The 24345-nt window shown below is 39.2% G+C and overlaps 4 protein-coding genes across 6 annotated transcripts in view; 1 reads left to right on the top strand and 3 right to left on the bottom strand.

Moving 5' to 3' along the window:
• abca7 (ATP-binding cassette, sub-family A (ABC1), member 7) overlaps window positions 1-10324 on the bottom strand; it is a 38493-nt gene extending 28169 nt beyond the window's left edge. Inside the window, 14 exon segments of the mRNA XM_073875844.1 lie at window positions 1519-1741; window positions 1855-2031; window positions 2108-2313; window positions 3738-4052; window positions 4133-4272; window positions 4359-4599; window positions 4674-4766; window positions 4867-5061; window positions 6521-6642; window positions 8621-8748; window positions 8843-8984; window positions 9306-9399; window positions 9490-9604; window positions 10199-10324. Of these exon segments, the coding sequence (XP_073731945.1) occupies window positions 1519-1741; window positions 1855-2031; window positions 2108-2313; window positions 3738-4052; window positions 4133-4272; window positions 4359-4599; window positions 4674-4766; window positions 4867-5061; window positions 6521-6642; window positions 8621-8748; window positions 8843-8984; window positions 9306-9399; window positions 9490-9555 (2142 nt within the window). The 5' untranslated portion in view covers window positions 9556-9604; window positions 10199-10324.
• A 1708-nt stretch (window positions 10325-12032) lies between these two features.
• On the bottom strand, window positions 12033-19261 carry LOC129428177 (amyloid-beta A4 precursor protein-binding family A member 3). Of its 2 annotated transcripts, none has more exons than XM_073875843.1 (11): window positions 19073-19261; window positions 16497-17629; window positions 16386-16416; window positions 16154-16299; window positions 15961-16047; window positions 15705-15881; window positions 15299-15478; window positions 14057-14269; window positions 12907-13026; window positions 12692-12832; window positions 12033-12572 (listed from the first exon to the last, which is right to left on the bottom strand). In XM_073875843.1, exons 2-11 carry the CDS (start codon window positions 17526-17528, stop codon window positions 12501-12503), a joined length of 2199 nt encoding a protein of 732 aa, XP_073731944.1. In that variant the 5' UTR covers window positions 17529-17629; window positions 19073-19261; the 3' UTR covers window positions 12033-12500. The 2 variants fall into 2 exon arrangements, with proteins under 2 accessions (XP_073731944.1, XP_073731943.1); XM_073875842.1 differs by having other exon boundaries at window positions 16386-16419; window positions 19073-19260.
• Window positions 19262-19398: 137 nt separating this feature from the next.
• Window positions 19399-21140, bottom strand: pex11g (peroxisomal biogenesis factor 11 gamma). Its single transcript, XM_055183658.2, has 5 exons — window positions 20889-21140; window positions 20551-20736; window positions 20287-20465; window positions 20055-20126; window positions 19399-19962 (listed from the first exon to the last, which is right to left on the bottom strand). The coding sequence occupies exons 1-5, from the start codon at window positions 20949-20951 to the stop codon at window positions 19734-19736; spliced, it is 729 nt and encodes a 242-aa protein (XP_055039633.2). The 5' UTR covers window positions 20952-21140; the 3' UTR covers window positions 19399-19733.
• A 931-nt stretch (window positions 21141-22071) lies between these two features.
• On the top strand, window positions 22072-24300 carry LOC129427273 (uncharacterized). 2 transcript variants are annotated; one of them, XM_073876452.1, is made up of 9 exons: window positions 22072-22286; window positions 22369-22427; window positions 22646-22763; window positions 22951-23012; window positions 23120-23210; window positions 23318-23379; window positions 23639-23741; window positions 23833-23921; window positions 24075-24300. In XM_073876452.1, exons 1-9 carry the CDS (start codon window positions 22193-22195, stop codon window positions 24150-24152), a joined length of 756 nt encoding a protein of 251 aa, XP_073732553.1. In that variant the 5' UTR covers window positions 22072-22192; the 3' UTR covers window positions 24153-24300. The 2 variants fall into 2 exon arrangements, with proteins under 2 accessions (XP_073732553.1, XP_073732552.1); XM_073876451.1 differs by having other exon boundaries at window positions 22078-22286; window positions 23120-23222.
• Window positions 24301-24345: the final 45 nt, after the last annotated feature.

Here is a 24345-nt window from a genome sequence, read left to right as displayed (position 1 = left end):
AAAAAAACGGCAAGAAATTATATTTAAAGATTATAGGGGCGGTTACAGGAATTAGTTTAAGACAGGACTAGGCCTTAGTTTAATTAAGAAATATAACTAGTGTTAACAAACATGCCTTACTAAATACATTACTTGTGTGCATTTTGAAGCAAAACAAAGAGCACTTGTGTATTTTAAAATATGGCATTGCAAGTTGTTTTCAGTTTGGACAGCTCTTACATTTATTTTAGTCTAGGACTAGTCTAATCCCTTTCCGGGAAACTGCCCCATAAACTTTATTTTACTGTACAATCATATAAATCTTTATTTAATACAAGAGTGAGTGCAGGTGCAAAAGGGGAGCTTGGCTCTTTTCTAAAGCCCCCCAACCGAAAATCATGCGAGCCTACTCAATAAACTTTATGAAATGCAAACTTTTATAAAGACAAACGTTTGTTTTAGTTTACATATAAACACACATTGCTAGACATTTAGGGACCACAATCTAATCAGTATTTAAAATAGTATTTATTTTAAATTGTAAACATTTTTATATGACACATTTAATTATATTCCTCCAATTTTATGCATGTATATGTAAGAGCATAATTACAGCGCTTTTTACAATGTGTAAACTTTAAAAAGTTAGCGAGATGTTGGTTTCACCGGTTGTTGAACAGCTGTGAATGATCACCGCGCTTAAGCAGCCACGTCACAGGAGAACAAGTGAACAGTGTCCCAATGTCAAGTCAGCTAGAGTCCTTACCAGTGCCCAAACCTGCATACACATTCTCAACATCGGAAAAATGGGAACGAATTGAGACACTCGCCGAGCAGCACCCGCAGCCGGCTACAGTGATTGGGTGCGCCGCTCTAATTTGCCCGTTTAGAACGTTATGCGTCGCATTAGTTCCGCTTTTGGCGCTCGCGTGTAAAATCAAAATAAATGTATACTTTTTTATTTGGTCAGCACGGGGTGGCCACAGGGGTGGCCAGGGACTTGTCTACAGAGGCACGGGCCACCCTTGGCCTCCGTGTAGAACCGCCACTGAAAAGGGACATATCATAAAAATCTGACTTTTTCCATGTTTAAGTGCTAAAATTGTGTCCACAGTGCTTCTATCAACCTAGAAAATGTGAAAAAGATCAACCTAGTAACTAAGTTTTGGTAATTATTCTCTGCAAGCATGTGAAAAATTAGGTCATTGACATTTGGCTCCCCTTGTGATGTCAGAAGGGGATAATACCACCCTTTAATCTGCACTATCCAACCACGGCACTGCCACTTAGTGCAGAGATCAGCTCATTTGCATGTTAAAGGACACACCCAAAACTGGCACATTTTTGCTCACACCTACAAAATAGCAATTTTTACATGCTATAATAAATTATCTGTATGGTATTTTGAGCTAGAACTTCACATATGTACTCTGAAGACATCAAAGATTTATTTGACATCTTAAAAAAGTCTTGTGAAATGTCCCCTTTAATTATAATGGTTTTAGTGCACTAGCTTTTTTTTACACTACCGACATTCACCTTAAGGGCGGCGATAAGGAGTCCAGCGCTGAAGAGGAAGGGCAAGAAACTGCTGATGAACCAGCTGAGCCACAGCATTCCAGAGCTCAGTCCCATAATACGCATGGTCTCTTTCAGACGAGCCTCTTTCTCATACACCACACCCTTTATTATCATCGCCACCGAATAGATCCACGCCAGTGTCATGAACAGAGGCAAAGAACGATTCAAGACACGTATGAACCTGTGCGAAACAGGAAAATAAAACATGGCAGTCTCAATTATATGAACAACTTTAAGGAATTGTCATAAAAAGTGGTTTACAATGATTCACAAATTAAAAAATACAAATCTTACACATCATCCACGAAGCAGGGGTAAGGCATCTGCTGCACATATATGCCCATATTTGTCTCTTTATCGGTGTGTAAACGGGTCACGGCTCTCTCTACTAAGTCTTGCACATAAATAAAACCGCCCCGAACGTAGCGAAGGTCACTGAAGGGCTCAGCAGCCGGGCCTGGATCCCAAAATCTACCACATGACAACACATTAGAAAACTGACCATGGAGACCTTACGTAGTTAACTAAACAGAGGAAGTGTGAGTACTTGTCTTTGATCTTGTTCGTGCGGGTTACGTCATCGATGTCCATACGGATCTTGTACTTGACGTGGGGAGGCAGTGAGGATGATGAAGGGTCTGGGAGAAGGAAGACGATTCCAGCCCAAAACTGACGACCTTCGAGCAGCTCCAGGGCTCGTTCAACCAGCTCACCCTCTGTGGCTAAACCCTCCAGTTTATTTACAGAAAAGCACTAGACCAACAGAAAATACACATCACATGGCGATCTTTAGCGGATACAGTTTAAAAAAGACAATTTCAGAGCGCCTGTGCTTTAATGATGCGTCCGGATTAATGGCATCAGTTTTAAGAAGGTTGCGGTCATGACAGTGTTGCCCTTATGCTGCGTTCACACCAGCCGCGGTAGAGGCGTCAAGCGTGAGTGATTTCAATGTAAAGTCAATGTAAAGACATGTTGACACGCGTCTGGAGGTCTCACGGTGCGAATAAGGCGTTTAGTGCGGCGCAATAGACGCGATTCCACCTCATTCACGTGTCTAGTTTGCGTGAATGCCGTAAATTGAGCGTTGCCACTGGAAATTCGCAAGTTGAAAACTCTGAACTTTGGTGGAAAAACGCGCCACGTTAACCAATCAGGAGCTTGCTCTAGTAGTGACGTAATAACAGGAAGGGAGCGGAGTCACAGAAGCACCTCACATGGCGCGAATTACAGCGTGAATGTGTCGATGACTAGAATTTCACGCGCGGCTATCACACGCAAATTAAGCGAGTACACTCAAAATGTTCAAGCGTCCAACTACACGCGGTAGACGTGACTTTGACGCCTCAAACGCGAATTAGTTTGCACGAATGCCGCGAAATGAGCTTTGCCGCGGGAAATGCGCAAGTGGAAAACTCTGAACTTTGGCAGAAAAACGTGCCACGTTAACCAATCAGGAGCTTGCTCTAGTAGTGACGTAATTACAGGAAGAGAGCGGAGTCGCAGAAGCACCTCACATGGCACGAATTTCAGCGTGAATGTCTCGATGACTAGAATTTCACGCGCAGCTATCACACGCAAATGAAGAGAGTAAAATCAAAATGTTCAAGCGTCCAACTACACGCGGTAGACGCGAATTTGCCGCCTCAAACGCGAATTAGTTTGCACGAATGCCGCGAAATGAACGTTGCCGCGGGAAATTCGCAAGTTGAAAAATCTGAACTTTGGCAGAAAAACGCGCCACGTTAACCAATCAGGAGCTTGCTCTAGTAGTGGCGTAATTACAGGAAGGGAGCGGAGTCGCAGAAGCACCTCACATGGTGCGAATTACAGCGTGAATGTGTCAATGACTAGAATTTCACGCGCGGCTATCACACGCAAATGAAGCGAGTACACTCAAAATGTTCAAGCGTCCAACTACACGCGGTAGACGTGAATTTGACGCCTCAAACGCGTCTGGTGTGAACCCCCAGTTGGAGTAAATTCTTTTTTGTCCACCAATCAAGTAACTTGTCATAAATGAGTTAAAAATGAACAAACAAATAAATAAATGATTAAACTATTGCCCCGCCCCCGATCACACAGGCTAACTATAGAACAATCTCAAAATGGGGCATATCACCCAACACTTGTGATCATATAGTAGACCTATCAGGACCACGACCCAACCTTAGTACCTTAGTGAACTCTGACAGAGTTCTAATAGTGTTGTCTACATCTTGGTACAGATCCAGCCACGTGGGTGGAGCTCCATCCTTAGGGGGCATGTCCGGGTCAGGTGCGGAGAGGAACCGGGCGATCCGAGATGCTGTCCAGGAGGTGCCCGCCAAGCGTAGGTTCACAACTATTGCCACCTCAGGCCTCCTCAGAAGATCCCGCAAGAGGCGGATTTCCACGCTGCTTTCCATGAAGGTCCTGATTCTGGGACCCACTTCCTGCCACGCCTCCATGACCTCATTCAGAATCTGGAAGTCTTGAAATGTCTTGTTTACCTAGAGGAAGATTTCAGTATGGTTAGACAGAAAGATAACAAAGATGTGCACAGAACGTGAGGCGGGGGCGGGTACGGTACCTCTGCCATGACTGCACGGGTGACCGGCGTGTCAGGTGTGTATAGGAGCTTCCCAATAAACAGTGGCTTGATGCCACGCCACACAATCCGGGAGAGAGGGTTTGACTCGAGGCTTCGAATCAAGTTTTCACAAAATGGAGCTAAAAAAGATCCAAAATCAGTGCATCAGTGTTTTTATGAAAGTTTAAAATACAGAGTAAACATCTGAAAACATAAACACATTTACTGGTGTTGTTTTCATCATTTCCCAGCTTTGTTTCTTCCGATCCGTTTCTGCCCAGGAAAGATTTAATGTCTTGGTCCTCATACCAGTTGAATGATGGGATTCTTTCTCCGCCGGCCTCCGGGTGGCCGCACACGATCCTGGAAAAGGCACGAAAGCTCTCGCGCGGCGGCGCAGATCGGTTCGCAGGTGTTAAAAGCCTGAGCTCTCTGTTAAGCTGTGTGAAACTGGAAAGAGAGGAGATCTAAAAGAGAAAAAAGGTTCAGTGCTGTGATGTGCAAAGAGACTTTGACACCAAAAGATCCCAAAGCCACATACTTCATCCATAACCGACGCCAGTTCCCGAGAAACCGAAGAAACGGATCTGCTTATGAGGCGCAGATCGCCCACGTTTGCTCTCAGTCTTTCTCTCTAAAAAAAAAAAAATCAAGAATAACGTAAGAATTCAGACGGAAGTGACAACCACAAAGTATTTCATTTATCTTTACATCAGTAATACACATCAACTGACCGTGAGGATCTTACTGAAGTCAAGCTGGGAGAGAAAGATCTGCTCGGCTCTCTGCATGATATCTGAGGGCACCGCACACAGCGCCTCCTGTAGGTCAGGGTACGAATCTTCTTCACTAACAGTGAGGTAACGACTTAAGAGAGACGCATTACAGACGATGTCAGACAGACGCATCCCACCTCCTGCTAAGGTCATCTTGAAGAGAACAGAGATATAACCAGACCTTTATGAAACAACAGTATGACAATCCTTTTGACAATCTTATTAATTATTTAGTGTTTAAGTTAACTAGTGCAACTGTCAGCGGTATTGTGGGTAAAAAACCTAGATGCAAGCAAAAGGCATATTTGATCTTCTCACTGGGTCAGTTCACTCGGTGGCCATCTGTTGTCCAACTATCCTCTGGTCATGATATTATCTATATACAGTATAATTATATACATATAACAATAAATAAAATCTTCTGCTGTTCATGAAATTTTAATAATAATCATTATTGAGCTCCTCACTCCCTTACAAACAGACATTGAGCGCTTTCAGTTAAAATAGATCTGATTCCTGCGAGACAATAGTTTATTTAGCCGCATCAGTGCTACAATGTGCTCACAAACACAATTGGAAAAGTTTTGGTGTAAAAACTTAACCAGTCGGTCAGTGGCCGTATGTGGGGGTTTGTTTTTGTGATGTCACATCAACAAGAGAATTAAAACAGCATGTCTAATAAGACTGCTTTGGTTTAATGGGGATTTCAAAAAAAGGAGAGGGTGGATTTTTCATTGTAGTGTGGTTGTGTCTACACACTGCCAACACAGATTATGTCCAAACACCTTGTAAAAGTGGATTTTGTATAATATGTGCTCTTTAAAGGGGACATTCCACAAGACGTTTTAAAGATATTAAATAAATCTTTGATGTCCCCAGAGTACATAAGTGAAGTTTTTGCTCAAAATACCATATAGATAATTTATTTTGGCATGTTAAAATAGGCACTTTATGGGTCTGAGCAAAAATGCACCATTTTTTTGTGTATCCCTTTAAATCCAAATGAGCTGCTCAGGTGGGCGGAGTCTCAAGCACTCACGCTGAAGACAAGACATTGGCTGTTTCTCAATATGCGTTCTTCAGCGATCTTGCGTCCTCGTGTCCTCGCTCTACGTCATCATTAACGGTCGAAGTTCATTCCAATTCTCAAGAATGCAAGGACAGAGGACGCATGAAAATACCCGGATGTGTTCTTGATATCGAGGATGCATCGAGTGCAGACTTGCTGAAATCGCTTTACGCCCCAGAAGTCATTGCGGCAAAACTTCAGAGTTCGTTCTTCCAAGGTCGCCTGGCAAGACCGATCTCCACGAGGACGCAAGACCGTTCTTTGCGTTCTTGGAATTGAGAAACAGCCATTGCATTCTCTCACGAAAGAAGTTAAGAGATGTTCTGCATTATATATTTGAACAAGTTTAAAAAGTCAATCATCTGTTTTATGCATACTAAATACATGTTTATCAGCAGATGGGGAACTTTGTGGAATAAAAATACTTTTAGGTCTCATGCTGCTGCCAGTGTTTTAAACAGGCACAATGATTTTCAGCATGTCCCCTTTAAACTATCAAGCTTAATTTAGGTTTCCAGAAGATGATTATAAACTTTTTCTTACCACTTGGAGGTTCAGTCGTGCCCTCAGTAACTGATCAACATACTCTGGAGGGATGCTGGTGTTTGACCTCAGGAAGGACGTGAAACTTTCATTGGCTTTCAGATATTCTCCGACTGGAAGATCTTTGGATGCGTGACAAACACAGAAAATGTTAAAGAGTATCCTCTTTAATTATGCCCATTTTGAAAAGATGTAGTTATATATATATATATATATAATGCCACTTTTTGGGTGGGATAGTTTTTGTGACTGTGCCTTTAAATGCAAATTAGCTACTGCTCCTCACTCCCTTATTAACAGACAGTGGGCATTTTCGATTAAAAATATATCTGATTCCTGTGAGATATGGCGAACAGCGTACAACTCGCTGAGGGCTGAAACTATGGTAATACAGGACTTTCAGTCACTGGCGTTGGGCGGGGCTTTATCAGTGTGATGTCACATTAACAAGAGAATCAAAATGGCATGTCTAATGAGACTGCTTTGGTTTAATGGGGATTAAAAAAAGAAGTGTGTAGATTTGTTCATTGTAGGGTTGTTGTGCCAACACACATTTATGTACAAACACTTTGTAAACACAGATTTTGCATAATAGGTGCCCTTTAATTGAGAAAGAATATATTTTGAGTTCACATTACAATGTTTAATCCTATAATAGATCAGGTGAAAAGTTTGACCCACTGATCCTTAAAATCGCACGCACTTTGTTCTGGATTTGTATGGCATGTGCGAGGCACTGACTGTGAACTTCCAGTGTCCATTCATATATATATATGAAGAGTTTGGTTCCAAAACGCAATAAATCCATTTTGACAAATTTTGGTAAAAACGTGTTTTCTATACCAAGAAAGTGACAAGATGAAAACAACTATTTTCTGTTACAAACTTTCACACAGCATCTTTAGGTTATAAAAACATAAAAAATTCAAATCCATAAGTTGATTTTCAAAGATTTATTATAAAAACGGATTATTTTTTCCACAAAATGCAATAAATCCATGACAAGTTTTTATTCAAAATGCTATAAATCTATTGAATCAATAGCCTATATAAATGTGCATTCATCTTTGCCATGTTATATTCATTTAGTTGACTAGTTGTACACACTAATTAAAAATATAAACATTAATGTTATTAATCAAAACACTTACTTTGTCATATTAAGAACCCTGTCATTGCGGTTACTTGACGTCTTCGCTTAACGTCTTTCACAGCGATCAGCTGTAAAATGTTTTTGGTCCTGGTCGATTTTCGTTGACTTTGAGTAAAATTATGGAAAGTTTTTCATAAGATCCTCTGGAGTCAATGTGTTAGCATGAGAAGCTTGATGCTGTCGGGAGACCAAGCGGCCGCCTCCCGAGTGCCTCACAGGGAAATTATTAGATGTTGATGGCTTACGTTTCTTTCCCATCACAGAAAACCATCACATGTTTATCAATGCAATTAAAGTATTATTTTGTTTTGTTTGTTGATCACAAAGTACAAAGTAGATGAGGAAAAATAGGACTCCATGTACTCTGCGCGCCACCATGTTTGTTTACATTGCGTGAATGGTCCGCTGTAATATCAGAAATGGATTTATTGCGTTCTGTAAAAAAGGGGGAGTGGCGTTTATCGCATTTTGGGAAAAAAGGGAGAAAAGATGACAGAATCACACGGCGGATATTGGATTTTGCGTAAAATTAAGAATTTACTTTTAACTACTGACCTGATATAATGCTGATTTTGGCAGTAACTCATTTTTTTCAAAAATGGCGTTTATTGCGTTTTGGAACCAAACTCTTCATATATATATATATATATATATATATATATATATATATATATATATATATATATATATATATATATATATATATTTCTATATATATATATATATATTTCTATAAGAAACTCCATGGTGTCTCACTTGTGAAATTACAGGGTTCAGGAGAGCAATCTGCAAAGGTTTTAAAAGCCACCAAAAGTCTTTGAATGAAAAAAACTATATAATTTTAGTTCTGTCTTAGAGAAACAATTAAGATTTGATGATTCATATCATATTTGATTTACTCTATGAGTTTCAACAGCACACAAAACTTCTTCATTAATACGACATACTTGGCCAAGCATCTGGTCTTTCCCCAAGTCTCTGCACTGCCAGTGACAGGTCCTGTAGGCCAGAGAAAGCCGTCCGGTTTCCACTGACCCCAAAGACGGTGCTGATATCCACTAAAAGCCGCGAAAGTCTATAAACAAAAGAACAAACCTTCATAAAGCACTGAAGCCAAACATATAACCTGTGATACACTTCCCGAGCGTATTCTTTCTGAGAGATCTTACATGGAGTTGTCGAAGTTGCTCACTCGCCCGGGTGTCTCTCCAGGCGTTGGGTCATGAAAGCAGGGGTTGTTGATATTGCAGACGATGCCCTGAAGCCAAGCAAGCGTGCCAGCGGATGGAAGAGCCTTGTTGGGAAAATGACCTGAAATGAGGTAAAAATACAATGACTTTCTTACAGTTGTGCATATTGCGTTGGGGTGCGTTGAAATGTAAATAATTACATCACAATAACTAAAGCTCAAAAGTGCAAAGCAACCAGCAAATCAAACGGTTTACTACTTATATAACATTAGTTGGTCACCTCATATGATTGTGATTAAAATAGCTTCAAGTGAGCCGTCTAAAAGGTCACGATTTAGTAAAAACAATGTCACGAAGGCTCAATAACGTCCTGTTTTTTGCAGAAGCTAATCAGCTTTACTGGCCTGCCACCTGGCAAGGAAAAACACAGGAAGTCACTTACATTGACTCTGTTTATACGGCGGATGGTGTTGACGAACAGCGATGAGGATGAGAAAGAGGAAGAGCGGCCAGAGGAGTTCAATGACCAGTTGGACCTGTAAAGAAACATGGCGGCAGTGTTTTAACACATTTGACACTTTAGACAGAGTATACAGCGAGTGTATGAGGGTTTAGGGATGTGACACCTTGTTTCTTCTGCGGTACGTGAAGTTTTTCCACAGCAGCAGGTACAGCTGTGTTACAATGGTCATGATGGGAGACAGACACAGATCTATGCTGCCATGGTAACACAGGTAATCTACAAGAATAAAAAGTCAATGACAACCAACTTATCAAAAAGAGGCAAAGAAAGACAATGAATGGATGAAGTTAAACGGCATGATCTCTTTAGTATTGACCGTCACTTCACCTGATCATGAAATCCTCATTATCCTAATAGGCTTACATGACAAGCACAATGTCTTGTGTTTGTCAGTTTGTTTGTTTGTGTAGACAGAAACGTTTTTGTGATAAATTAAATTATTATGGACTGCTACTAACATTAAACTCACATAATATCATACTAGTTTATCATTACAAATAATATACATCACCACAAAATGCTTTATCTAATTGCCAGACTCACCTTAACAATCCAAAGAAACGTAAATAATACATGCTGCGTATGTTTTCTAATCAATAATAGTGTTACAAAAATATACTACTTATGCTGACGATTATTGTGCTGTTCTTGGTTGTATAATGTTATATATAACCAACAGTAATACAGGATATGATAATAATAGACATTAATATGTAATGAACCATTCATAACTGCATCAGTCTGATGTTAAACATTTCCTACTTTTAGCGATCGATCTATACACCTCAATCACAGGTCGACTGTCGTTATCTTTCGTTGAACCCAAATCTTGCTCTTCTTCATTTATTTAAAGCGCGTACATTGCTGTTGTCCACGCGCGCTACCGGTGTTACGAGATCACTTTCCTGAGGAAGCATAAATGTGGGCGGAGTTTTCACTCATAACACTGAAACCACATTGAGCTCTAAGCCAATCGTAATCCTCACGCTCTGGTTATTTAGCTAATGATTTGCTTTGTGTTCGCATAAATCCCGCCCATTTAGGTTTTACAACAGGCGACACAGTTTCCGGTAGATGAGTTGTTACGTAAAAAAATAAAAAAAAAAATAAAAGAGTTGTTACGTATTGACGTTTTGATGCGTAGAGGCTTTGAAGTGTCACACTAAATAAATACAATTAGATAAAATAACTAAATATAGACGAATCTCAAGAACAGTGTGCAAGGGTCACGCACCTAAAAAAGTATTTTTATAACAATAAGGCATAGTCGCATCATTAATCTCATTACTGTAGTGTTAACAAATACCAAAAAATGCTTTTATTTTATAATACTTTTTTACTATTTTAAGTGAGACTTTTAACAGTAATGCAAAATCCTTTCTAATATCTTTTTCCATTTCAGTCAAAACTAAAATATGTATCTTTATTTCTTATTCGGTATAGAAAGATTGTAAAGTTCATACAATGAACAGTACTGTGTAAAAGTCTTAGGCCACTACCATCCTTATTTTTTATGATCTATTTTTTAAAGATACAAACAGAAAATACAGGAAATAAGTACAATAAAATTAAAATTGTCTTATTTGTCTTATTTAAGCATCATCTGTGTTTAGTGTGAGCTCTCTTGGCACTAAACACATCCTGAGCGTTTTTGAGCAGAATGAAGTAAAAAGACTCATTTCATTTCTTCAAAATTAGGATTTAAAGGTGCAGTACGTAGTTTTTAGAAGGATCTCTTGACAGAAATGCAAAATAAAATACAAAACTATATTATTAGAGGTGTATAAAGACATTTCATAATGAACTGTTATGTTTTTATTACTTTAGAATGAACGTTTTTATTTACATACCGAGGGTCCCCTTACATGGAAGTCGCCATTTTGTGCCGCCATGTTTCTACAGAAGCCCTTAATGGACAAACGTTTTTACTAAGTTGTCTCCAAAGATGACATGTTTGTCTGGTGGCAGCTACTGTAGCTTCTCTATGCGTTTCAAAAGCCAGGGGTGAGCAGTGGACTGAGCCATTGGTTGCAATTTGCAACCTCAGCACTAGATGCCGCTAAAATTTACACACTGCACCTTTAATGTTATTTAAGTTTAAGAGATCCTGCAGTTTCTTGCTGTTGCTCAAGCGGGAGTTTACCCTAAAAACTTGACACATCCCTTTACATTTTCATACAGTTTTTAATAATACATACACATTTCCTGTATTTTCTGGATGTATTCTTTTAAAGAGACTGAGAAACAATTATATATGATCACGATAACATTGCAAAAACAACAAATCTAATTCTGGCATGGTGGCCTAAGACTTTTGCACAGTACTGTATATTCAAAATAAATGAAGTTTTAAAAACTACAAGTAGGTAGATATTATTTCTATATATATATAAATATGTATCTCTCTCAATGGTTTTTCCCCTCCTAGGAGTTTTCCCCCTGGACTAGCCAGAAGGGTTTTTCTCCTAGGGGTTTTTTCAGCCACCTTTGGCTTAACTTACTACTTTACTGTATACGTTACATTTTTACTACGCTCGCTTTTCTATGCTTTACCTACATCTATTAATGTAAAGCTGATTTGAAACAGAATTAACAATTGTGAAAAGCACTATATAAATAAAATTGAATTGAAGCATGGGACAAAAATGTTTTTGTGTCTTTAATAAACATCAAATACAGCAGTTAATAAAATATACCTCTCTATATAGCTAAAAAAACAAACCCTGTGCAGTAAACAAGGTCTATTTTTACAGGCACTAAATCTTAAGCTCTGTAAAGAGCATGTAAACGCTTTAAAAACACTGAACATGGAGTCACTCACTGCTGCTTTATTGCGTAGGTGCAGGCAGTTTAATTTGCATGTCTGATGTTCAGTATAGGTGTGGACTCTAATGCATAGTCATTCAAACACAAGGCTTATCTTCAGGCACCTTGATCTGGCAGCATTAACAAAGACAAATGTTACAAACCAGCAGTTAAATCATTATTTCAGTCTCTAAAATGGAGGTCCATAATCTGCATGTCCAGATCCATTTAATTTTTTAAATATTGAAATATATATTTTATTAAAAGTTGCATGTGGTGCTGAGAACGTGAGAGGAGCAGCCTCTTAATTTAAAGGAACACGGGCTGATCTAGTCCAGTCAGGAGACGGTATGTTGATGTTGGCATAGTCTTCAGATGAATCTGTTAGAAAGACAAAACGCTTATTGTTGCATGAATGTAAAATGCAAAAGACATCTATTCATGTATTTTGCTTTTTAAAATGTGTTCATATCTGTGTGAACAGGGTGTAAAGTTTGTACCTCCCCTACGGCACTGGACAGTATGTGGATGATTTTCTCATGAGGTGTGGCTACGACACTTTGCCCGTTGATCTCAATAATGCGATGACCAACTCGAATGCCCCCCCGCTCGGCGATTCCTCCCCGCATTAAACTGCAAATCTAAATACACAGAATGTTATACACTTTATATGATTTCAACGACCAACTAATAATGTTTGTAAACAGTCGCTTACAATCCCATCCTCCACGCTGAAGCCCAGCTGATACTTGGGGTCTGGACGCTTGATGATCGCCATGGTTACAGGTGGACAGTGGACAATGCTGAGCTTTACGATCGCCAAAGTCTTCAGCTCCTTGAGAGAAAACATCCCAGTCTTGAGATGCAAAGTGATAAGGGAAATGACCTATGGCTAAGTCACGCCCCCTCCACTCACTCGGACTAACAATTAACATTCGGTGATAGGCGCTATGGCAGCTGTCACAGTAGAAGACATTTCAGAGGAGGCAATTGATGATTTTTGGAGACAGAAAGACTAAATATTATCTCAAAGTCACCAAAAGGACCTTAACTATTGGAGAGTTTTATTGTTGAGAAGGTCGATGAAAAGCTTTAGCTCCAGGCAAAAATTTACAGGTCACAGTGTAAACGCCATAAACTGAATCTCGTTGCCATCATGATCAAATTAAATATGTACAGGTCTAAGTTGCATACGTTTCCAGATCAAGCCTTTTTACCATCTTTACCAAGAGTACCTCTCTGTTAGTTTGGTGCTACAGTATTTACATGAATCATTTAGCTAGCACAACATTGTTATTACAAATAGATTTGTTATTTCGGTTATTTATAGATACGTTAATGAAGCTAAGTGGCATGATGTACAACGCAGCTAGAAGCTAACGTTAACGATTTCTAATGTTAGGCTAACGTTACGTTAGAGATGTTAAAGATAACGTTCAAATACGTTGTTGACCTAGCTTAGAACAGATGTAAACATCCTTGTTTAATTTATCCACGTTTAGTTGGTGTTGTGGTCTACCGCATAACTCAATCCAGAGAAGACACTTAATGTTATCTCAGTTGAGATGTGGCTTGGGAAAGGGCAAAACATACACAACGTCGCCCAGCATTTCTGGATACCTAGTGTCCCAGAGTTGCATGTACCCCATGCACACCGTTTGACCATTCTAAACTTAAAATGATAAGATAAAACATATAAAAAATTGACTAACTGCAATTTCAATAGACGTGGAAGCAGATCATGTCTGAGTGTATTGAGTTAGCTATGCACACTATGCACACTGTGATTGGCTCATCGCATTTGGGGGCGTGGCTTGGTCATAGGTCAATTGTGATTGCTATTGAAAAGCTTTTGTTTATCTTACTCGTATGATATTTTGGCAGGTAGCGATGGGGAGTCCCACCAGACTGGTGCCGTTCACCGACATAATGCGATCCCCGATGCTCAGCTCGCCGGAGCGTTCAGCGGGGCCGCCGTGAAGCAGGTTAGCAACCACCACTGTAGGCAAGATGGATCCCCAGCCAGACTCCACGATAGCAACACCTAATATCTCACCTGGCTTCTTTGATATGCACACCTGAAAATAATAATAAGAAATAAGAAGAAAAATGAATGTAAGCTAGGCAAAAGAGCTGTTTTTGCATTTAACCCCTAACTGTTGCAGGCCCACAGGTGGGCCCAAATTGTTTACGTAACTAGTTGCCTCTTATGGAACGGCTGAAATTCCACAAGGGGGCGTATTTGTTCCTCAGACGTTGCACAATAAACGTGACATCCGAATATATTCCTTATAAATCATGAATGAAAAGTGAGATTCAAACGAATGTCCATTAGTGAACTAATTGTATACAGTATTTATATTGTAATTCGGTCAGAAACATCAAGATTGTGAGATGAAAAAATCGTTTTGGATTAAAAGGCTTGGATATTCCATTTCCTTGGACTTTTGGGGATTTATGAACAATTTGTTTTGGACAATTTCACCGAAGCGGATAAAGGGAAGATTTTGAAGGTAAGTAAATATCCTAAATTGGCGCTGCCCGGTTCAGGTAACTAACAACTAGATTACAGTTTTATGACTGCTAAAAATCATATTATGCTTTGTGTGCGCTTAATGGAATCCCGAAAGTCTAAGCTTTCAAACGATGTGCCGCATGACCGTATATATTTTGAAGATTTAATGCTTCAAAGTTACAATGACGTTTATGCAGCCTCACATGCAAGGGAGGGAGTGTGCTGTGTACGGCACAGTGATCCTTTTCAGGTTAAACGGATAATAGCCTATTCTAAAACTAAAATAATCTTGACAAACTATAAATATATCATTGGAAAGCTCTAAATTTTCATATTTCATCACCATTTTGCAAAAAGAATGATTTAGTTAGAGTAATTTTGTAAAATAACAGTTCATGGGCTCTCAATTTCAACTGAAACTACAAAGAAATTCATACAAAAAACTCAAGTAATTTGCTTTGCAATTTAGTTGTCTTATACTGTAATCTATAGTGTTTCATTAGTGTTTGTAAACGATAACACTGCAAACTGATTATTGTAAGGCGTGTAAAAGCAGCAACTATGTGCATGTAAAGGGGAAATAAAATCATACCTCTCGGATGTTTTCAGAGCGAGAGAAATGAACCAGGTCTCCGTTATAGAGCTCCTGAGTGCCGAGGTAATCGCTGTACTCGCCCGGCCGCAAGTCACTGGATTTAATTCCATTGGTATACAGAAACTGCTGATATGCAACACCAAATGCCTGACCAATAGCCTGTGCGATGATATGAGCCTGACACAAACATGCATAAAATAGGTAGCATCATTAAAATATTATTTGGCAAAAATATTGAAATTATAAATATTTTTAGACCAAATAACAACAGTTTGTCTCATATTATTCTTAAAGCAACCACACAAAGATCTGCATTGACAGGACTTACACATTTCAAATCAACGTGTGTAGGTAATAAAACAAATTAAAAGTACAAAATGTCAGCAATACTCAATTCACTTACATCATCAGAAGAAAACACGTGACAGATCATCCAGCACTTTTTCGGTGGTGCCGTGGATCCCTCTGTTGAATCCTCCGTTTTGCGACCGGCCGGCTTCCTGCGTGCCATCAAAACCACAATGTTCCCGATGTCCGCAATGTATGAAATCATCTGCAGAGCATGGTCCATCATAGCCTCCTAAAAACATGAGGAAAAACTGGAGAAATTAGCCAAACATCAGAAAATACAGCGCATCCAGTGTGTGGTGCTACTGTACCTGTGTGTCTGCACTCAGTACTTTGATTCTCTGTGTGGAGATAAAGAGATCGACCTCCGTCATAGGCTGTGACTCCCCTTCAGGTGCCTGAATATTCAATAAAAACATGTGTGAATACCAAACAAAAAGATTCTGATTGGCAGGTGCATTACGCATATTATGTAATGCTGACTGTTAAAACGAAGGGTTCAACCTTGATGCGATCCACGGCTTCCTGTGCTTGGCTCATACGAGCATTGGTGGATGGATTCTTCTCTGACTGCAGCTGCGTAGAGCCGAGATATTTAGCTGTAAAGATCACTCCATCCAGAAGATCTTCAGGGTCACATGGGCCGGGCACTTAAAGCGAAGTACAGATTTATTAATCATCTGCTTCACAAGATCTACAAAATAAAAGCTTTACGATTCAGCATTGAGCTCCATACCATTTTTATATGCAGACTGTGCGTCGTCTTCCTGCTAAAAACAAACACACAACAACCTCAGTGACATCGCAAAAGCCTGATGATTCTAACACAACCATAAAAGATTGTTACCAAATCATTGTTCTCCCCTACAGACTGATCTGGAGTCAGACGTTCAGATGCTGCCCACCGATCCTCCTCTGTGATTCCTGAAAGCAACAGCTCATCCTGCAGATGTCTGTGCCAGATGTCTTCACTGTGAGATATGGAGATCATCTCATCTGCATCACTGCTTTGCCGTCTGAGTCCCGGCTGAGGTTCTGCGGTGGGGGTCAGCAGGGGCGTGTGAACTAACTGAAGAATGGTACTTGGTTCTTCAGGTTCTGGGTCGTCCAACAGTTGCAGAAGATCTCTCTGGTACTCCTGAGAAAAGAGCAGGGCTGAAGGGACGCTTCTGTCTGGATCTGCAGTTGCCGATTGGGCATGACAGAAGGGGGCGGCAGCTTCAGGTGGAGTATGAGTGTGATGCGAAGGGTCGCGATTGTCTGAATCGTCAGGAGCGCAGTGGGCGGGACTACTTATTGGCGTCGATGGGTGAAAAAGATGGAGCTGATTCAGCAGACTTTGAATGTGGGAGTGGTCAAGATCCCGTTTGCTAACTTTATCTTTCTCGGTTTCTTTATTCATCACTTCTTTTTCTTCCTCCGCCTCTTCCTGTTTTTGAAAATCCCTAATTTCAGGCACTGCTTTTTGAGCTGAAAGCTCTTCTGTTTTGCTGAAGGCTTCTGTGGAGGTTTGAGCAACGGCAGAGATTGTGTCCGTGCTGAGAGATCCAGGCACCTCAAACTCTCCCACCGAACAGCTTTCAAGTTCTCCGACCGAACCGGCATCGCTGGAAGAGTCGGACCTCCAGTCCAGCGGTGGAGGCTCGATCAGATTATAGGAATCCAGATCCTCCAACTCGGGGCTCTGTAGATGTTCACAAGGTAAGGTTTTGGATTCAGGAGGGTTAATGGAGGAATCCAGAGATGAGTGTGAAATACCCAAGCTTTTAGGACCCTGTGCTTCAGATTGAGAGTTTGAGGGATCATGAGGCGCAGGTGGGGAACTCTGTTCAAACCCCAAACCTCCATCAGAAGGAACATCCTGCTCCGCCATTTGCATCTGTTTGATTGAAGTAAGCCGTGTCCAAGAACTTTTAGACTTCCTCGAGTAAGAGCATTAGAATATCTTAAAAATCATCCATCCTTTCCAGAAAAGTCTTGCTAAATGTAAAACAACAAAAACAGATTATGAATATCAATTAAACATTGAATGACTATAAAACAATTTAAAACATACACTCTTAAAATAAAAGTTTACATAGAAGAATCATTGTTGGGACCATTCAGTCAAAGTTTTCCTTAATACCTTTTTATAGTTTAGATCCTTTTTTCACTACAAAATGATTTTTGGATGTTAAAGGTTCTTGGTGGAACCATTCAGCCAAAAATGTTTCTTCTATGGTATCATGAAGCATCTTTATTATTAAAATTTTAGGATACTGTACACCTGCAGACATGTTTTGACATAGCTATTGGAATCTATAAAGTGTTATATATACAAATTATAACCACACACAAACACAGAGACACACACACAGAGACTTGCACAGACAGAGAGTTATAAACACACAGAGATACACACGCAGAAATTGAGAGAGACACACAGAGACACAGACACAGTCACAGATAAACGCACACAGCAGCACACAGAGACACATACACAGAGACTTGCACAGACACAGAGTTATAAACACACAGAGAGACACACGCAGAAATTGAGAGACACACAGACACACACACAGTCACAGATAAACGCACACACACACACACACACACAAAGGCACACACAGAGACACACACACACAGACTTGCACAGACATAGAAACAAAATCACACAGAGAAACACAGAGAGACACACACAGAAATCGAGTGAGAAACAAACACACAGACAGCACAGCACAGAGACACACACACACACAGACAGACAGACAGACAGACAGACAGACAGACAGACAGACAGACAGACAGACAGACAGACAGACACACACACAGAGACACACACACACGCACGCACATGTTGACATAAACAAACAGAGAGACAAACACAGAAATTGAGAGAGAGACACAAACACACAGACAGCACACAGACAAACACACACGCACACACACACACACACACACACACACACACACACACACAAAATATAGGACCTGGCAAATACACAATTTTTTTATGATATTTAAAAAACGAATAATATTAAATAATATGTACCTACCACACAAAACGTACGCAGACATGCTGGCATTGTAATTTGAAAGCAAAACATTTGACTCACTTTTAAGACTTTTAAAAGGAAAAAAACTATTCAGATCCCCTCACAAGTCAATTTTACATGTTTCATTAGCTATGTTGAACAATTTCAGATATAATATGGCACCCACAAGTATAAAAAAGTATACACACAATATCATCTGTCTCTGGCTTATCATTAGTGGATGCTTTGAAGTGCACGTCAGTGTTAACTTAAGTATGCAAATTACGAGCGAGTGAAAAGCAAAAATCTGATTTTGCAAAGTGAACAGATGTTTTATCGATACACACATGTGCAAAAGTACTATGACCGACAGCTAAAGTTTAATGTGAATGTCATTATTGCTGCTTACCGTCACACGTCAGCAATAGTCATTTGTCAACATCTCACAAATCCTGTCAGCTTATCTAAATGACTGGAGGTCAAAAAGTCGTCGTGTTTCAAAAAAACACGTCTGCTAACTAAAGTAATTCATTTTGTTGAGAGCAGAAAACTTCACCCTGTTGTCACTGTTATTGTGCCGCACAGAGGAACTTCGTCGTACTTCGGAACATCCGCACTGCGCATGCGCAACCAAGACATTATTAATCGATCGCATCTCGATTCACATTGCTGTGCTTGCTCAATGATAATATTGTCAAACGTGTAGTGCCCCAAATGTCAATATTGACAGAACAATTGTGGAAAAATAATTTATTTTGAAATTAAATGTTAACTCATATTTACATATTGGCATCTGCATGATATATACATGTATTAATCTATATACAATTAAATATAAAATTTTACTTTGTTATGTTTACAATTTAATAATAATGATTTAAAAATAATACAGAGTTGACAGTAACTCTTTAGTATTTGCACATATATTAAACAACTACTATTATTCTGTTTATCCCAGGTGGAGCTCATTCACCGCAGCAAGCAGCAGTCAGTCATTTAAAGGCAAGTTATTACACATCCGCAATTAACATTAACAATGATTTGTATGTGTAAAACCATCCCACAATGCATCAGTCAGGAACATGCTCTTGCTCACTAGAGCTCATCTGCAAAAGGCCAATCAGAGAGGAGGCTGTACCCATCAGTCCCACCATCCACGGAGGAAACCGACCAGCCCATAGAAATCCAGGTGGCATCCAGTGAATGGCATTACTCAGGTCTGCCAGGCTGCTCAGGATACCGAACACTTCCCCTCTGATCTGCTGCCGGAATTTAGCTTTACGTGCAAACACCTCCTCCCTGTCATTCAGGCAAGATGAAACACCAATAAGCATTTGCACAACATGCACAATTCAGACCTGAACTTCATGTGCTTAAAAATGAAGATGCACCTGCTGTCAGCTGAGCCTGACCTTTGGCACTTCTGAACTTTCCTCTTTAGAATCAATATGAGTCTAATGGATCTAAAATCAACAGAGAGAAAACATATTAAGAACAGATTTTTAAAAATCTATAATGCTTCAATTATTTTTAGCTTTTTTGTTTAAAACACTGATTTTCAGTGTAATGTTACACATTTAGAGCCCACTGAACATATTAAAATTCAATCTAGTGCAAGTTTACCTGAGGATGTTCAGGAGCAGGGACGACCCCCATAGGACTGTGCTCAGCACCCACCACTTGTCAGATTTGGTTTTGATGAGCTCTGCATCTGCTGCCCAGGCTACATGCTCACAAGGGTAATACAGCTGATCGGCCACATTAGTCAATACACTCATCCACCGCACCAAAGAGTCCTCCTCCTAAGAAACACAAAATTATGGCCATTACACCAGAAACTTCTTCAAAAGTACAACATTACATTTAGCAGGTGTTTGATGACCTCACCGTGGCCCCTAGCCCATAGCTTGTGGAGTACGCCAGCATGGACAGATCATCAAAGAGTCTCAGTGTGGTTCTGCATTGACTCAACTGAGCAGAGAACAGCAGGAGACTTTTGCCCAATGACGACTGAGTGTTCTTGCTTGCTAGAACTCCACCAACTAGTTGAGATCCATAGCAGAGAGTCCTGATCTAAATCCAGAAGAAATACATGATAATCAATAGTCACTGTAAGGCTTATTTATGATAACAAAACCTTTATATTATGCACTTCAAAGTGTATGGACATAGGAAAGATCTCAGGTTTCTCAGATTTATATGCATAGTTTAAATAAAACTCTCACCACTTTATCTCTCCCCCTGTAGGATTCCAGCATATTTACGAGAGACTCGACTGAGTTCTGCATGACTTTCTTTTTATTAGCTTTAGCATTAGCTAGTCCATTAGTAGGTTTGCTGAATGTAAAAATCTGCAGAGCATATATAACCCGTTTGCGTTTTTAAAACTAGTTAAAATGCACTCTTTACACAGTTGACTCGCATTAATGGACAGGACTTCGAACAGGAAGTGGTCAATGAATACGTTAGACCAAAGCAGTCGAGCCGAGTTGATTAGCTTCCGTCAAAGAATGACGTCCCGTGCCATTCGTTGCAACTTCATGGGACTCTGCGAGAACAGACAGCCGAATGACGTCGAAGTAGCGCGAGAGCGATTGGAAATTAGATTCCCCGTGTGATTTCTCGACTCGCTCTCGTGATACGTTGACGTCATCCGCCTGTCCGTTTTTGCAGCGCTGCATAAAGTCGAACAAGCCTATTGCCATTGCCATCCTCAGACTGCCGCTGCTGGCTTTTAAAAAGTTGCATGATTTTAAAAAGTTTACTGCCTACATACATACATACAAACAAACGAGTGTGTCACACACACATATGAACGAAATACAGTTTTGATTTAGTTTTTTTAATAAATAATAATTTGACTTCCAGTGTAATAGTACGACTAAATTATTTCATTTTGTATCAATTTGCGCTATATATTTAACTTAAACTTAACATGTTAAAGTGGCTTTCTTCTCTGACTAACTTTAGGGAGGAGCGCCCCCTATTGACCACTGGTGAAATTTAATGTGCAACAGAAAAAAATAAATTCTGTGTATCAGAAAACTTTGTAGGCTATATGCAATAGGTATATATATGCATACATACATATTTTTCTTTAAAATTTTATTCTCCTTCAGGTGTTACAAAGGCTTGACCAATTCACTTTAAAGTAGATGATCTGATAAGAAGATAAAGAATGATCGGAAATTACCATAAAAAATTAAACTATCAGAAATACTTTTTGAGCCTCTGTAGAATTTTTTTTATTAATTAAATAATAACATTATTTATTTTATTGAATATGTTTACTTTTAATAAAAAATACTTATTATAATATTACTAATTTTTAATTATTTATTCAGGTTAATATTTTTAATGTTTATTTGAGAAAAAAATAAAGCAGCTGTTACCATGGTTACGTATTTGTTAGTATTTAGCATCATTACCTAATTGCATCATTCAAACTTATCGGCAGTGTCGCGACTCGCAAGTAATTTGTGGTTTTGATTGGTAATTTCTGACTTTTTGGCTAATTTTTGGCTCAAAAATGAATTATTTTCGGAAGTCTGCTAGACCATTTTCAGATGGTCCGCCGCTCATTTGTCAGGGGGTGAGGATTTTCCCCATTCCCAGATATCCAGGTAAAAAGTTTATTAATTTTATGTGTGCATGAGTTGCTTTGTAATCAAACATTACATTTAAAAATGACTTTTTGTGTTTTAGCTGAGAAAGATGGCAAACTGATGGGTCCTCCTGTCCTAAATGTGAAGCCTGACCAAAAGGTAGGTGTGGGTATTTTAATTTGACTAGCTGCTTATCTTTGAGTTAATTAATGTAGTTTAATTTAAATATGGATGTTTAGGTATTCAGTGACGGTAAAAGTTGTTTAAATATGGTTTAAAACTTTTTTCAAGGTAAAGTAGCACACTCTACTTTGAAATTAGGAGGTTGACATTGTTAATAAAATTATTTTTAAGTGAAATCTATTGTGTTTTTGCAGTTGCCATCTCTTACGACGGCCAACAGAGGGCGCAGTGTCCCAAAGGCTCAATTTGACCGTATGCGCATGCGTGCGCCTCCTGCCGGGCCTTCAGCAACCGGTCTGGATGCCTCCAAAGGTGAGTGAGCTTCTCATACGAGACACAACAGTATTTCATCTCTTGCATCTCTTAGCTGTAGCCACACTTTGTTAGATATCATAGTAACTCAATGCATCTTGTAAGTTTTCATGGCCTCTTTAGATTTTGGTGCACATGCTGCTAATGCACAATTCATTACATTGTTTTAAATCTGATTGGTTTTCAGTGTCTCTTCCACTTCTGGATTGCCTCCCACCGTCCAACAATATAAGAAAGCCTGAGCAAAAGGTATAAAATGTTTCATTAATGTTATTCAACTTTCTGTCTGATTCAATCCATTGAGTTGTGCATGTGGATCAATCTTTGTATGTAAACAGTTATTGTGTTTTTTACAGTTTATATCACACGTGAGGGTCATCAGAGGGGAAAAGATTCAATATGAATCATTTAGTTCCCATGTGCCTCCGACTGGATCTTCACTTACAGGTGCCTCTAAAAGTGAGTTTTATAAACTTCAATTTATAGATATCAGATTACCTGCATTGTGTGAAAGTTTTCATGTCTTGTATCTGATTGGTTTTCATGGTTTTCAGTGTCTCTTCCACTCTTTGATTGCTTCTCACCGTCCAACATTATAAGAATGCCTGAGCAAAAGGTATAAAAGGTTTTATTAATGTTATTCAACTTTCTGTCTGATTCAGTTTATTTAGTTGTGCATCAATCTTTGTATGTTTCACAGGCACCGTTAAAGTTAATTAAGTCAATTAAATTTTCTTCTTTCACTGTGAAATTAAGAAATTGACCTAGTTATTTAAATTGTCCTTTTACAGTCTGATTTTTGTTAATTTTCTAACCAACATTACTTTGCAGCTTTAAGGGAAATTGTAAACTTGTTAACTTTTATGTTTTTGCAGTTGACATCAAACACGAGGATCATCAGAGGGGAAATTATTCAACATGAACCTTTTCTTACCCGTGTGCCTCCTGCTGGATCTTCACTTAAAGAAGCCCCTAAAAGTGAGTTTTATAAACTCCAATTTGTTAGATATCACGTTACCTCAATGGATTGTGTGCAAGTTTTTATGTCTTGAATCTGATTGGTTTGCAGTGTCTCTTCCACTTCTGGGAAGGTTCCCGCCCTCCAGACCTTTACAACCTCGTCCACCCATGTCAATGAAGAGGACTTTCAGTACTGAAGTATGTACCTCTAGTTCTTAAAACACTTGCACATCTCACTATCAACATTATATTTTAGTTTGTCATGAAAGTTTCAGATGTAAATATGATGGTAATATAACTCTTCACTGGTATAACAGTGACAGTAACAGTGTTTTATGTTTTTTTTTACAGCACTCAGGCAAACACCTCGATCTCCTGGAAAAGAACAGCACTGAATTCTCCAGACTGAACCCAAAATGGAGGATCTGAATTTACATTTAAAATTACTTTGTGCATTTGAAAAAATATTGTTAAGTGCAAAAGAAAATATGATTGTGTGCAAAAAATTGTGTGTTATGTACAAAACTGTATTTTGTAAATAGTTCTTTTTGTGTATAATAAATAGTGTTAAGACCAATAGATTAGTACTGTATTTTTTTACACAAATGCCTTCTTACAACAC

The sequence above is a fragment of the Misgurnus anguillicaudatus genome, chromosome 14, assembly GCF_027580225.2.
Source record: "Misgurnus anguillicaudatus chromosome 14, ASM2758022v2, whole genome shotgun sequence".
NCBI classification, from domain to species: Eukaryota; Metazoa; Chordata; class Actinopteri; order Cypriniformes; family Cobitidae; genus Misgurnus; species Misgurnus anguillicaudatus.
Note: the sequence above shows the minus strand (reverse complement) of the source record. Positions and strands in the feature narration are given on the sequence as shown.